At 39.5% G+C, this 16,102-nt stretch overlaps 1 protein-coding gene across 2 annotated transcripts in view; it reads right to left on the bottom strand.

Annotated features, from left to right (window-relative positions):
- Positions 1–3,303: 3,303 nt before the first annotated feature.
- Positions 3,304–16,102, bottom strand: part of cacna1ia (calcium voltage-gated channel subunit alpha1 Ia) — a 166,523-nt gene continuing 153,724 nt past the window's right edge. For both annotated transcript variants that reach the window (XM_057346063.1, XM_057346064.1), the window contains one exon: positions 3,304–14,769. In XM_057346063.1, the coding sequence (XP_057202046.1) occupies positions 14,143–14,769 (627 nt within the window). In that variant the 3' untranslated portion in view covers positions 3,304–14,142. The remainder of the gene's footprint in view (positions 14,770–16,102) is intronic.

The raw sequence follows: 16,102 nt of genomic DNA, 5'->3' as shown, positions 1-16,102 counted from the left end.
TGTTTTCAGGATTTTTATGAAAAAAGCTTTTTGAATATTTAAATTTTTTTCTAGGTCACTAATCAAATGTAAATCAAATTGTGACATTAACAACGGTTACACCGAAAGGTCAGACCTCCTCTCTTCTACTAAAGCACACAAGATGCTCTTTTGAACATTCTGAGATGGTGTAGGGATCACATGGATCATCAGGGTTTGCACATGTGGAATCCACGTAAGCGCATGCCGTTGTTCAAACAAAAGTGGGACATGTATTCCTGTGAGAACTAATGCAAGTTCTAGAAGTAATGCCTAGCCTTACTATGTTTTTGCTTGTTCCATGTTGCACTGCCTGGTACCGATCATCTAAATAATCGAGCATCATCTCAGCCTCTTTTTTACATTTACATTTATGCATTTGGCAGACGCTTTTATCCAAAGCGACTTACATTGCATTGTATTATACATTTTGTTTCTGACTATATGCAATCCCCTGGGATCGAACCCATGACCTTGGCATTGCTAGTGCCATGCTTTAACCACTGAGCCAGTGGATGGCGGGGAGCAGCATGCAGTCTGTAAGAGAACTTCTGCCTCTCTCAGAGGGCTTTCACTTATTTTCCAGAATCTTTGATACTTCAGGATTTTTCCTGGTTTCTCAGCGTGCTCTGGCTGAACATGGTGCTGGTGAGGAGATAAGCTGATATACAGGAGGATTATGTCCTGTGGAGTAAAACCAAGATATGAGGGAACATGGCGGCATCTCTAAACATGGATGATATAGAAAATGGGGTTGGGTGTGTGCCATGCACTGCAAAAAATTTTTTCAAGTACTTATTTCAATAGTATTTGCTTGTTCTATAAATATCAAACAAAATTTTGTAACGTAAAAATGACCAAAACAATTTTACACAATTTTTCTTCCAAAGGTATTTTAAATGATTATTTATAAAGAATTCTAAAAACTAACACAGGTCTAGAATAAAACAGGTTAAGACATTTTTTGGCAATGTGTTTTGGCTCTAAGCATCCAGCTGTAATGACACTCATCTGCACTTGGCTGCAGGTCTGCCTCGCCTCGATATGCCACACCAATCACGTTTTAACATACTGGAAATTCTCCAATCAACACACATCACCTTAGGGGGCAGAGACGTGGAAGCCAGATGATGAGGGCTCGGGGAGAAAACCCAAGTCAGAAAACTAATGATGCATGGAAAGTGAAGAGCGCAAGTCAAGATCTGAAATTAAAAACATAAAAAAGAGTTTCAAGTTCCAGCTGGCAAATATCTGCTGCACATTGAGTGACTGATGATCTGGCTGCAGGTGTGTCTTAGTCCACAGAGGGATGAGCTGTTGCTGGTTGGGGCAAAATGGGGTGATGCTGCACTGAGCCAAAGCTTTCACACTGATCAACGCTTAAGTGCTTATGGATTTAACACTGTGACATGACCCAGGAGTTACACACCTGCAGTCCACATAACACTGAGCTGTTATACACATTGAACATGTAAACTCTATTCATTAACAATGAAATATGAATATTTAAAAACAAACAAATGTTATGACATAAAATAAATAATAAATATGAAATTTCCAATGTCTAGAGTAATCTAATTTGTAACATTACCAATTCCTTGTACAAAAGGTTTCCTTAATTCCATTGAAGCAACAACATGCTCTGGATCATTCTCAAATGATACTGGGTTGCCATGAATCATCAGGTTTACACAACTGTTCAAGCACATGCTATCACTAAAGCAAGGACTTCAGTCATCATGTTTATTCTAGTCTAGATGACACTGTAAATAATGAACCTTTCATCCAAGCTGCTACATCTCGCCTCAAGTGGCTTTTCAAAGTCGTGCTTTCACACCAATTCAGCTGAAAGGAATTTGCAACAGAGGCATTTTTCTTAATATATGAGTATTATGAGAGGAACGTGCTCAGGACAGATGAGTTTGTTTATTATCTACATCACACACACCCACGGGTCTCTTTTAGACACTTGCAAAGCAACCCTTACGCAAAGAAAACATATTTTCCTAAATATTAATTGTCAATATATTCAATCAATTAATATACGTTTGAAAATAATATTATTATAATACTATTTCGCACCTACTATTTAGTGACCCATAGCGCATTTAACTCTTTCCCCGCCAGCCCCCCTTTTTTAAATTGCCAGCGTTTTGGAACATTTTCACTAAATTTTGATGGCTCACAGTACATTTTCTGTAATTAATATATGAACAAACAATATATCAAATGAAAGAATAGAGTCTCTGCTTTTAAACAAAAGAAACCGTATTCTGCCATCTTCATTTGTTCTTTTTATCACCTCTTAAATGTGGGCAGGTTTCTTCAAAAATGTATCGTTTTGATTAAAAAGCTCAGAAAATTAACATTTTTTTGTCAAAGACTCCGCCCAGATTAGACTCAGAACGATGATTAAAAACAGATAAAATATTTACCCAAAAAACTGATCAAATATATACGTTCTAGATTCAGAGATTCTGTACTTTTTCCAAAGATGTGTAACAGCGCCACAACAGTACAAACACAGATTGCCGTAATAACTCGTCTTTGGCAGGGAACAGGTGATTTTTAAATGACGAGATAACTCGTCAATGGGAAAGAGTTAAGGTATAAACTATAAATTAAACCTATGACCTTGGTGTTATAAACACTTTATATCATATTGCTTTGACAATTCAGTGTGGTGGATGTTGATGTGTGAAAAAACACATAGGCCCGGTTTCATAGACAAGGTTTAGCCTAAACCAGGACTATGCCTTAGTTAATTTTGGCTATTTAAGTCGCTTTAATTAAAATGCCTTCGAAAAAAACATTACTGGTGTGCATCTTGAGAAAAAAACAATGGCACTGACATATTTCAAGATATGTCAGGGCAATGTATTTTCAGTTGAGACAGCTCAAAATTCATTTTAGTCTGGGACTAGTCTTAAGCCTTGTCTGTGAAACCCGTGCATAGTGACTAACTTAAGTAAATATTTCTGTCTGGATAGTCATCCATTGACTGCAAATGTTTAAAAGGATTGAGTTAAAGGGTTACCAGTGTCAAAGTATTGAAGTGTCCACATTGTGGTGCATTAAAGTGTGTGTGTGTGTGTGTGCGTGTGCGTGTGTGTGCGTGTGTGTGTCTGTCTCTTTACACCTGTGCCAAATGTGATTTTATCTACACAAAACTACAGACAAACACACTTTATTGGATTATTATCCATTCATTTTGCGTTTCAAAGCCACCAGGACTTCAAAACACAATCAGAGAGCAATTTTATTCCTGTCAACATTTGTTTAAAGTTTTGCAGAGAGAAAAGACATCTCGGTATAGCTTTGACCACTAAATGTTAACATCAGGTTGTCAATAATACTTACATTTTTGTTACTGAAAGTGCATAGCTGCATATGTGTTTGAGGCTTGAGATATTATTTTACTGCTCAGACTAACACACAATTCAACAGCGTGATGGGTAAGATTGATGTTCAGCAGTGTTGCTTTGGGCAAATAACAAAGTGGAAGATCTGGCATGCACACAAGCAAACATCTGTGGCAAGAAATGGATTAAAATGGTGCCATTGCCACAGAAACACAAACTGTTGGCTCCGTTTTCCCTGTAAGCACTGAACAGGGTCGTTGTGCATTGACAATGCCATCAGATTATATTAGAAAGAGGAAATTAACTAATGTCTGTGTCAATGAGGGCCAATTTACCTTAATCGGGCTGAATTCACACGCACACACAGTTATTGATGTGCTAGACAAACACTTACACAACATTAAACGATTTCTGTTGACATATCCCAAGGATAAATAAACAAACTAACAACACACTGCACAATGTTTTTCATAAAGTCTCAATATCTTAAATTTTATTTCATACAATACATTTTACAATGAAATCTTAAGCAGGACCGGTGGTACATGTACAAAGGTGAAAGAGGTCAGGACTCCTCAGTCTCAAATCGTCACCTCTTTATTGCCACCAGGCTGAGAATATGTACATTAAATTACAACTCGTTATTTTTTTCCTCCACTGTTCATTATTGCACAACTTTTTGTTTGGTTTTAATATGAACAGAATCAACAAAATAAAGCAATCAATTCATTTGGAGAATATAGTACAAAGAAAGCAAAAATAAAGTGTTATGTTTACATGTATCAATATATATATACACTGTATATTCATAAAGTCTTTCGTATAAACAGCCTTTCAAACGTGATAAAATCAGCAAAACTGCAGCAGAAAGTCAGAGAAGCGGTGGTGAGAAATGCCACGCCCCCATTGAGTTTGAGTGACAGCTCTTCTGATTGGGCTTGCTCATAAGAAGTACCTCCCATATGTATATGTTTGTTTGTAAAATGTAAGCACCCTTAAATATCATTACACTCCGGTCCACACACCGTATGATCATGCACGAATCTACGGCTCTAAATCTTCAAAAACATTAGCCTGTATTAAAAATCTATCCCAGACACAGGACACGTCGCACAATAACACGCTCAAAATATCAATCCTTTAAGGGCTCACGTCAAATCTGCGCAGCTGATTCTGAGGTATTGGTTTTCTCTGCAACTTAAATCCATCCAATCATGTTTCTCCACTCCTCAGTCCTTCGTGTGTCTCACTTTGAAACAGTCACAGTCACACAGTCTAAAGATCCACTTGATTTCTCACTCCATTGGCTGGCGTGTAAACACTTCATGAGGGAGTTGATGGTCTGTATGCCACCCAGGTTCAAGAAAGCGAGTTTGAGATTTGTGGTCTTGCGTCCCCTAGGGGCCCGTGATCTTTAATGATTCAATCGCTGCATTGGACTGCTGGGATAAAGGACATGTGGATTTTGCTTGAACAAATGTTAACGAATGTGAAATAGAAAGGCTGTGCTTCTTACAGTAAAAAAACTGATAATGACCTTTATCTTTCTCCGCTGCAATTCAAATACACCACACCATTTCACAACTATGAGGGTTATTAGAGAGCGAGTCCTCCCTTTGCTGCTATAACCACTTCCAATCTTCTGGAAAGGCTTTCTGCTAAATGTTGGAGCACGGCTGTGGGAATTTCTTTCATTCAGACTTAAAGGCATCAGTCATGTTGGACAATGGCATGCAGTTTGCCTTCCAGCTCTGTGGTTAGAGCATGGCGTTAGCAACCCCAAGGTCATGGGTACGATCCCAGGGTTTGCACATACTTTGAAACAAGTGTATAGTATAATGCAATGTAGGTCTGCCAAATGCGTAAATGTAAATAGGGTTTAAGTCGTCATGCAGGTGTAGAAATATTCAGTACAACTGAACGGTTGATATTCTACATGTGCTTGTAAATAGCCAAACCCTTTAATGAGAAGTGGGTTGTCCATGTACTTTAAAATCACCATGACACGGAAGTAGCGATTGTCTTCTTTTCCGTACCGTGACCTATATCCGAGTAAAACAGCTTCTGAAATGAGAGAAAAAATGTAGGGTGGGACTTGATTTTGTCCATCGAGACCTGAATGGATTGTTGGAAGTTGGGCGTTGCTAACAAAATGGAGGCAGATTTGAATGCCAGTTTGCAGTCAGTCAGTCAGTCAGTCAGTCAGTCATGGGAGCCCCGCCCTTGCGCCATTCCTTATGACTGGAAAAGCGGAGAGGACGTCTTTAGTCATGACCTCATCCACTATCCATCGTGATTCGCTTTCTAAATTATGCAACATAAACCTCATTCAAACATGAAAAGTCAGAATGCTCCGTCTTTCATCTCGCCCTCTCATGTTTTGCCATCTCTTTCTCCATCCTCTATTACCTCACTCACCATCTATCCCTCCTTTCTGTCCATCTTCCCAAACATCAAAGTAAGCAGACATCAGAGGGCCGATGCGAGGAGCTGCTAATGCAACTATTCATTCATTCATGCACGACTGGAACCGTTGCATCATAACTTTGCGCATTCAGCTGTGAATGCAGAGCCGGGGACTATAGGACCCTATCGTCTGCACGCATCCAGCGGGGCCTGAAAAGCTTCGAGGGCTGCTGGAATGTGCATCATTTTAAGTATTCTACCTGATATCTTCTTTATTACACTGTATAGTCTATAGATGTAAACCCGGTTTGGCAAATTTTTTGCAGGTCAATTCATACCCATACTGAGTGGATGACCACAATCTGATAGGTAGTGTATGTATTTTTTGATTTCTCTCTAATGTCTTATCCTCTTCATGAATGGCAAAACACAGGAGGGTTGAATCGTAGTAACGTGCACTGCAGTAACATCCTGTGCTGTAGGTTCTGGCTTTACTCTAGCTTCCCGTAGCCCGGGGCTATACAACATATGTCACCCAGACAAACAAGAGCTATTTTCAACCTCGGTTTGTAGATGTCTGCGTATGTTTGTGTGCTTGTGTACTGCATGTGTGAACCCTTATCACAGCTTTTCAGACCGCATACCCCCCCTCTCGCTTGAGCGCTTGGCGAGCAGCTATTTTCTCTAAAAGCAGAGTTGTACAGTGAAAAGGAGTGGCTGAGCTCTTGTTGGGGATGCGCAGAACACTGGGCTTGTAGCTGTAATGAAGAGTTTGAGTATCTCTCATGCATTCATGGAACATACAGGGGGGCACAAAAGCCACACGGTAAAGCCATATACAAGCCATTGAGATAAGCCGCTTTGAAACTCTGCGGCTCGTGCGGTACACACAGACTGCATCAATGCACAGGGCCATTTTAAATTGAAGGGCCCTTGCCTCGTAGACTTCCTAATTGTCATGATAAATATGTAATATAGTCCCCGAGGGCCGCCGCCGAGGGTGAACCCACAGTCGCAGCCATCTCATAACGCGCTCGGCACATGCTGGCTTCCAGCGGCATGTCAAAGACACGTGCAGCTGAACATTCATGAGAGAGAGAGAGCGTTTTGTTGTGACAGATCAGTAGCTGTGCATCAGTTCACAAAAAAATGGCAAATGCTATCTTTGCGTCTCTTTTATTCCCCACACAATAGGCCAGAATCATAATTGCTACAGAGAACATGACACATCGGAAATAAATTGCTAGTGATTTTTTGTCTCTCAGCCTCTATCTGCAACGCTGCATTAATGTCAACCCAGGAAACACAGTGGTTGAGGAATCTCTTTCCGATATTAACGCTTCACATTAGAATAGCAAAACAGATGAGATTTTTATCGAGTTAACCTGCTACACTGCATAAACGCCAACCAACAGGCACTTATTTGAAGCGGAATAAAGACAAAGAATCAGTCTTGAAGATTTACATTAAAGCCTCACATTAAAGTATTCATGGCCATCTAGCATTAAGTAACGCCATACCAAACCGACATCAAATATGTAATCATGAACGCAGCCTCGCGTGACCGAAACAACATTTTTATGTCATATGGAGCCAATTAACAAACTGTAGGGAAAGACGTGCAGGACTGTATATCCACAGGCCATTCGGAGAGGGTGTTGTGCGAGCTGTATAGAAACAAAATCAACCTTGTAAAATTGAAAACCGTGCCTCTAGCTTAAGCCTGGTTAAGAATTCATAGCTCAGCAAGCTCACTGAAAGTCCTGTACTGTATATATCAATGTATTTTACTGTGCGGTACTAATGCATATTTCCATACAGTGCAGTCATAAATAAACTAATAAGCCAATAAGTTTTAGCTGTTGTACCAATTTACCAAAAACAGAATTAAACACATTTTTTTCATAAAAACAAGATGATGCTTGTTAACACAAACAGTGACAGTGAATAATGATTTTGGTCTTTGAAACGTAGGAATTCCATTATACCTTTAAATAAACAAGTGCGCGAAGAGATGAAAATGAAATGCCTTCGGGGTACAGACACTACACGCTTAATTAATGTCAATGTAGCATAAATAAACAAACAGACTTGACATGCTTGAAATAAACATTTGCTGCACCGAGCATGTGTGGTAACACAGCAGACATCTGTGAACTAATGAAAACCTTATAGCCCAGAAATAAATTCGGGTGTGCTGTTTTTCAGCAAATATGATTTTGTTTCATATTGCTCGTTTTGGCTGTAAATGCTATTCTCTACAAAGAAATAAGTTGACAAAATGTTGCAACAAGCAAATCTATTGCTTAAATATACTTTAAAAAGGGCATTACCTGGAAAGAAATAGATTTCAAATAATTTCCTTAGGTTTACACAGCAGCTTTGAGTGATATTTTTATAAGATTAGTGTGTAGATGATTTTTCTTTTTGGCGAATCAGTAAGATTTAGGTATTAGTTTCCATGTGTTAACGTTTAAACAAAACCAGTCTGAAATTCTCAGTGCTCCAGGCATGTGAAGGATTTTTCATTTCAATGGTTCAATTCATCTGCCGAAACAATAAACGGCGCATTTAGTAGTGGTTCTCTAATTTAGATGCCAACTTTCCAGCCATGATTCAATCCCAGGCAAGGTGAGTCTGGGCAAACCTAATAACTAAAATTTGACACTTCATAAGGCTGTCGCAGTGATCACAGACAAGCCCAGACAGCCTCAGCGTTGCCTTATCCAAACAAGAAATGATGATGCCGTCATTACAAATAAGAATAATCATCAGTCTCATGACCAAAAAAAGATCTCCTTTGTTTCCAAGAAGAGTTCTGGGACACGGTGTTCAACCCAAAACACCTGCTGTCTCAATTGAGTATACGAATTTCGTTTTACAGATCTTGAGGATTCGAGAAGCCAGATGAGGTTAAACTTTACCGTGTTTTTAGGTTAGTAGAAGGAACAGGGATGAATATTCATTTCCCAAAGTAGTCTATTAAACATACATGAACTTTGACGTAACTCAGAAACAGGTGCAAGTTAAACAGTGAATTCGATTAACTGAAAGTGAACTCGCATTTACAAGCTCTCTGGAACATGAATATTAATGCACGTTTCCGCACGGACAACGTTTTAACGGAAAATTATCATTCAAACCTGGGAAGGTTCATGCAACACAAGCATAATCATGTTATATCTAAAAAACCTGCATAGCAATGAAAAGAAGTCTACAGGGAAACACACATTTGTATTCAAGTCGTTCGGTTTTGTAGTCAGACATGTCCTCATGTGCCTGATGGGAATAAAAGAAAACAAACTCTACATTCAGGCCTCATCTCTTAACAACATCTGACTCGAAGCACTTGTGAAGCCACACGCACAGAATAAAACCACCAGACTATACTCTCTCAATTAGCTTCTTAATACACAGCTGTCTATGGAATGAGCATCAAGGCCAGAGAGCTGGGTAATATCCAGACACACCTGCAGTCTGATGTTCAATAGAAAATGAAGGTATAGTTTCGGACATAAGTTCAAAACTGGCTTTGTCTGAGGGATTTTGCATCAAATGGCAACACAACATGAGACCAGTTTAGTGTACAAATGTTCACGGAAATGTCCCTAAATCAAACGTTCCGAAATCAAACATTTCTTATTTTAATAATTGTATTATCTACTCAGCCATTTTACTTTCTATTAAATATTAATGTATTTCTTTTTTTGGCAGCCAATAATGACATTGGCACTATTGATAACACCATGCCCAGTGTTGCCAAATTTATACTTTTCCAGCGGAATTAGGCTACTTTTAAACGGGTGTTTTTTATTCCGAGGGTTAAAGATGGAAAGATTTTGTTCGTCATTGGTCATTTTTAACTAAAGATGAAATTATTCATGTAAAAAGATGGTGTTTATGATCATTTATATACAGCGATTTTAATCAAAAGAAATTGTGTAATGCATTATATATTTTAGTAGAGACTTTTTTGAGTTTTGGTATTAGGGGTGGGGTAGTTGTGCTAGTCTTGGGCTAGTTTCGATTGGCCATTGGGTTAGTTTTGTAGGCAGATCTGGCATGACATTTATTTATAAAATTATACTACTACTACTACTACTACTACTACTAATAATAATAATGACAATTTAAGTACATTTGTGCTCAAACACAGGTAAATTTTATATATCTGATTTGACATGAGCAACAATATATGACAAAAAAAGAAAGACAAAAATGTTGTTGAAGCGAAAATATTTTGCTATAATGTCAGCTGCATTCTAACATTTGAAGTTAGTTTTTTTGCTACTCTCTGTGATCTTGTCTATAAGGTCAGACGTGCTGCCCACCAGTTAAGAAGCACACCGTAGATGACATTAGCCTAGCTTTATATCTACACCGTGTCTAATGGGGAAGATTGACAGCCATCGAGATTACATTCTGTCCTCTGTTCCTGTTGTTTATGGAGTATGTTTTTGTTTTGTGTCTTTTATCTCCTCATCTCTTTCTAATCTGCAATAAATGCGGTGGAGCTGCAGTAACAGAGCCCGAGCAGCGTGTCAGGAGCGATTTGCTTTGTGTCACCTTGATAAAACTGATGCGTGTGCGTGTGTGAGCAGAACACCATATTTCAGGTATGTGAAGCCGTGTGCTCAGCGATGAAGGAGTGCTAGTGCCTTGATTTAGTAACTGCCAAACAAACCAAATGAGGGAGGTGTACGGGGAAAAGGGAGAGCGAGAGATTAAGCGTCTCAAACACACCTACTCAGGGATGTACTCGAGCACACCAAGCTGCAATTTAGTCCAAAAATACAACACCTACAAATCAATTCAAGCATTTCTTATCCTTTCGAAACCGAGGTGCAGAAAATAGGGATACGTTAAAAGCTTTAGAGTACATCACAAGGGTATCTTTCCCATTGTCCTCTCGGAGGTGCCCTGGTCATTACCGAAGATCATTTTTTTGTCATTAAGTGGGAGGATCGTCTTTATTTGAACCGTGTGACTTTTCCTTAGCGCTTGCTTTATTCCAGGCAGACGGGGTAATTACTCAAGCTCCAGATAAAAAACTCACACAGCCATGATGTCAGAGGTTCTCCATACATCTCACAGACGTCCTCTGGTGCTGTAATGATTAGATAAGCCAGATTCAGAGCGTGTGAGTTAAACATATAAAGGACACGACCTCCATAACTTTACAAACTGCAGCTACAGCTATGCTACTCATTTACCATTCATACACAAGTGGTAACCAGATAACTTCGATATAATAAAATAACTAGATTTGTAGACCAGCGCAACAGCCTCAAGATTCCCTGGGCTGGTGACACCACGGCCCCATAAGTGTGCCGTCATGACTCGGAGCAGCAGAGCAGATGACATTTAAAGGACAGATAGCTGGAGGGCAGAGATGTTTAGGTGGAGACACAACACTTGTCCCATATGTGTCTCCGCCTCGGAGCTTTCTGACCCACCACATGGCCGTTCCCAAACCTGTCTGCTGTCAGAACCATCTTTTCAAGGCCATGCTACATGGGGCTTTATTGCTTTTTTACAAGGGGGATTTCAAGAATTTGAACTCTTTTGGGATATAAATGTCTAACAGGGGATCAAAGCTACTATAGTGGTTTGACTAGTGCCAACGGAGGAAATCAGTGGACAGGAAAACTAGTTTCATCAATAAAACATGGTTGCAAATGTGGGTTTACTGTACATCAATACAGATTTAACTCTTAAACAAGGAAGACTTGAGGGGTGGGGAAAAGAGAATAACATCTGTGTAAGCCTCAAACACTCTAAAACGCATGTATCATTGTCATTGGTCATAGCACACATGCAATTCAATTAATATAAAAGGATATGTACACGTTCAACCCATTGACAAGACACACCGAGCTCTGTATAAAATCCATTACTCAACATCAAACGCACCTCCTTAATAAATGCATCTTTAAGCTACATTATTACACGTATGTCAAACTATACAGCAACAGCTGTGAAGCACTTTACCTGTTGCTAATGTGAAACTGGCCACCGCTTCTGTTTTGCCGTGTTTGTGATGCAAACTTATCAGAGCATTAAAAGCGAAGCATTAAACATTACATTTACCACACAGTCCTTCTCGACTCCGCCATCTGTTTCCCTGAGGAAACGAGCAGTAAGTAGTGGTATTTCCAAGGCCCTGAGTTCTAAATGACTTCATTTGCTCATCTGAACCGTCGGCAGCCCATTTATTCGTATTTACGCGTAATGTGATCAGCCCTCACATTGTGCAGGAATTGTGACACTCTATGTGTGTGACTTGACAAAACGGCAATTGATAAGATCACTTCTTAAACAGATGAATGTGTAAATGATAGTTTGATTTTAATTCCTGTGGCATTGCGCTGGATGGCCACACCCACTGTTGAATCTCATTGGTCCAGCACTTCCCTATTAACTTATTTTGTTAAATATCCAATATCTTCACACCATGTGAGTGTAGTTAACAAGGTTAAATATTCTATTTTAAAATCATCACTGTGACATCATTATGTGTATTTGGGGCACACATAGCTACTGTTTATTGCTGTAGTGTCAGACTAAGCTTTGAAGTCATGCACACTAATAGCAAAATTGTCTTGTAAGATTCATGAACACCTTGAAAACTAAGTAAGCCCTTTGTTGTGGTGTTCTGCTGAAATCAATTTAACCCGTGAATGGAATAGGTAGGATAATGACAATCCTGCACTTGGTCCTGACTTAACCAAAACACAACGGATGTATGTACAGAAATCCAACATCATGTATTGACGATAACAACCAATCAAATGACAATGAAGTTCATCAACAGGCCTAATTTTGAGATTCAAGTAAATTAAAAGAAAAAAACCCACCAGGGGTACTAAATACAATAGCAGGCTAAACTAAGAATTCATCATATTTTGGATATTTGTCATACCTACATTTGAAACAAAAAAAGCTGCATTTGCACATGAATTCACATGACCAATTGAGTCTAAGCTACATGAAATAAAGATCAAACGAGTGCATTTTTTCAGGAGGAGGAGGAGGAGGAATAATAATAAGAGGTGGCCTACTGAAGTCCTGTAACCATGCTAAAGAAAATTCCTGCATAAATAATCGCGTCTGCTGCAAATCCAATTAACCTAGTTACTGTATGTCGAAATGAAAGCTAAATGTCACCATTGTACTCATCTGACATGCCATCCAAGGAACAAAATACAGTAGAAGCTCCAGGGTTCTTGAAGAAACATTAAATCCCATGGCCTGTTCACCATCCGTTGTCTGGCTGTGTACACATCATCCAAGAGTTTAATGTAATCCACAGTTTAAAATCCGTGGTTTTTTCTTTTTTTTTCAATCCATTGGTCCTTTACATCCAAGCATACAAAAAGTCCCCTCCACGTAACCAAAATTATAAAAATGGAAGCCACTTGCAGGGAATAAAGTCACACGTTTCGGGGTTGTGGAGAGGACTAAAGTGACAACCGTCACCTGTTTTTTTAAATCCAGAGCATATCAATAAAAAAATATCTGAGTAAAAACCTTTCTGCTCTCATCCAGCATTGACATCTTCATGTGGTATTTGTTAAACTGGTTGTCTTTGTAGAGACTCCATCATGCAGTGGACTGTCCAGTGTCCATATTTTTCCCTCCTAATGGAAAAGGTTTTGCATTACATTTGCCCTTTAATGAAATTCATAAATAATAAATAACCGAAACAATAAATAAATAGACATCAAAAAGACAGCATGCAACAGACAAAACCATAAACTGGAACGCCTTCCTCTCAACTACATTCAGACAAACTGACATAAACGGACAAGTAAATGCATAAACTACAAAAAAATGTGTTTAGTGAAAGAGTTAATGTCCTTGAATCATTATTAATTTAACTGAATGTAATCATAAAACCAGTCATGCCCTGTATTACAGAAGAAAACTTCTTTACTACTGTATGTTTATCGTTGGTTGCTCTCTTGCTCTTTCTCTCTATATGTTTATATATAGTTCATTTTTGATTTACCACCAACCACACAATTCCTCACGGGATTCAGCTTTGCGTGCACTGTTTGTTGTCTCCCTGACATGATAACTCGGGTCGTACAGACATCTGTGTGAACAGCCCCCTCTGAGTCTAGTCATGCACAGAGGGACCGAACACTTTTCTCTCAATTCCCTACAACCAGTGACTCTGTCGGACACTGACTGAAACCAGTCCAAGCAAATACAAAATGGTAACAGGTCACAAATGAAAACAGGGAGCTAGAGAGATTTTTTAGACGGAATGCCAAGAGTCAATCCGCTCTCTGAACAAAAAACAGAGAGATCGGGCAGTTGGCCTTAGAAATAACTAACACTAGGTAGAGTTTCATCTATTTTTGCTGGAGCCTACGATTGTTATTTGGCTTGTACTTTCCCCGTCCTTGCCCTGGGTTGCTTCCGACTGCTTCTCTCTTCCCCCTTCCTTCCGCTCTTTCCAGGGTCCGCTGAGATTACCCTGTGGCTCTTTTGCAAAAACGTGCCTGCCCTCCATTTCTTGGGATGTGACAGTCCCCTGGTCTAAGCTGCCAGTGCTGTTGCACTTTTTCACAGACGTAGATGCTAGAGAGCTCGGCAGAAACAACGACGTGAGCGAGAAGCTGCTCAGGGTCTCCGAGAGCTGCTGGCTGTCGCAAGTCTGGTTGGAGCTGCACCGTACCATCCCTGTATCGTCGTCGGATGGATCTACGGAGCCTTGCCTAGTGTTGGTTCCGCAGCTGCTCTTGCTACGCTGGTGCCCCCTGGTGGTGTGGAGGTTCTGGGCAGCTGGTGGGCTTGGTCTCAGGGTCTCTGTGGAGAGGTTGGTGTCCTCGTCAAGAGGCGTGTCTAGTAGGGGAAGGGTGAGCTCAGGGTTCTGTTGAGCAGATGCAATGAAACTGAGCATTTCTTCCATGGTTGTGGGGAGGCTGCCCTCTGAGCTGCCCGTAGCCAGAGAGGAGTCGCTGTGAGATGGATACTGAGGGCAAAGAGAGGAAGAGTGTTAAGCAGGAAATTAATAGTGAAATGCAAAAGAGTGCCACAAAAATAGATGAGGCTAAGGCGAGGATTTTTACACTAGGGCCTGTGGATCCCCAAGGGGCTTCAACAGCAAGCTAAGAGGTCAGTAAAAAAGGGGGCAGAGGAAAGGAAAACTGACTGCAAAATGCAATTAAAAAAGTAAGAAATAAAAACTAGGGATTTGTATGTCGCAATACAAAATATGTAATATATGTATATTTAAGAGGTACAGATTACAAATTATTGATTAATGATTACAATTAAGTCATTGTTTTGCAATATGGTGTCCGTTTAATCTTATTGTTAGAGCCGTCAACATGTGATCTGGGACAACTTCTATATTGTTTTGTGGGTTTTATTTTGTGCTTTTCCTACATTAAGATAAAGTTATAATGGTTCAGCTTTCTTAAAGAGTACATTCCTCGAGATCATAAAAAATACATTTCATGAAGTGTTTAATTTTGCCGTGTTTGAATGTAAGCAATCTGCCAAGTTGTAAATCCGAAGGTGAACGAATAACAAAGTTATTAGCTTATAAAAAAGGTAATCGACTCTGAATCACGCGAACAAGCCATGACCTGTCCGAATCTTTAACCACAATGTACCTACGTCACTAGAAAAATCCCCGCCTACTGACTGCGAAAACTTAACTCTCTCCTCCCCAAACACTGTACTAGCTCGTTCGTGACGTGTGCATCATGTCTAAGAGAAGCTGTGTTCTATGTAGTGAAACTAAGTCAGTCTTATTTTCACTACCAAAGGAAGAACTTCTGAGGAAAAAATGGTTACTATTTATTTTTCAAACGACACCAAAGGAGTATAAACCGAACGTTTTACTTTGCGCGCGTCATTTTACCGAAGATTGCTTCATCAATCTTGGCGCCTTTACTGCAGGATACATTAAACGTCTTTCCTTAAAAGATGTTGCAATACCAACTTTATTTGGACCTGTAAGCTCCACCGAATCACAACCTGTAAGTGTGACTCTTTATTTTTGTCTTTACTTAAAATTAAATTTGTGTGACGTTATCTCATGTCTGTGTTTAGCTAACGTTACCGTTATTTTTGGGGTTGTTACTGTTTGTTTACCTAACGTTAGCTATAAACTCGTTGCGCTAATGTAAGTGTTCAACCATATTAACTCGCAAAGTCTTTATTTCAAGAACTGCGTGGTGTACTATAGTTATAATAACATCTGAAGATACGAACACCGTACACTGTATGCCGTGATAACTAACTGTTACAAGAGAAGTGTCTAAAACAGTCCTTTTTCTTACTGGCATCTGTATAAG

Source organism: Triplophysa rosa, linkage group LG11 (assembly GCF_024868665.1).
Source record: "Triplophysa rosa linkage group LG11, Trosa_1v2, whole genome shotgun sequence".
In the NCBI taxonomy this organism is placed as follows: domain Eukaryota; kingdom Metazoa; phylum Chordata; class Actinopteri; order Cypriniformes; family Nemacheilidae; genus Triplophysa; species Triplophysa rosa.
This window is presented reverse-complemented; position numbering and strand designations above follow the sequence as displayed.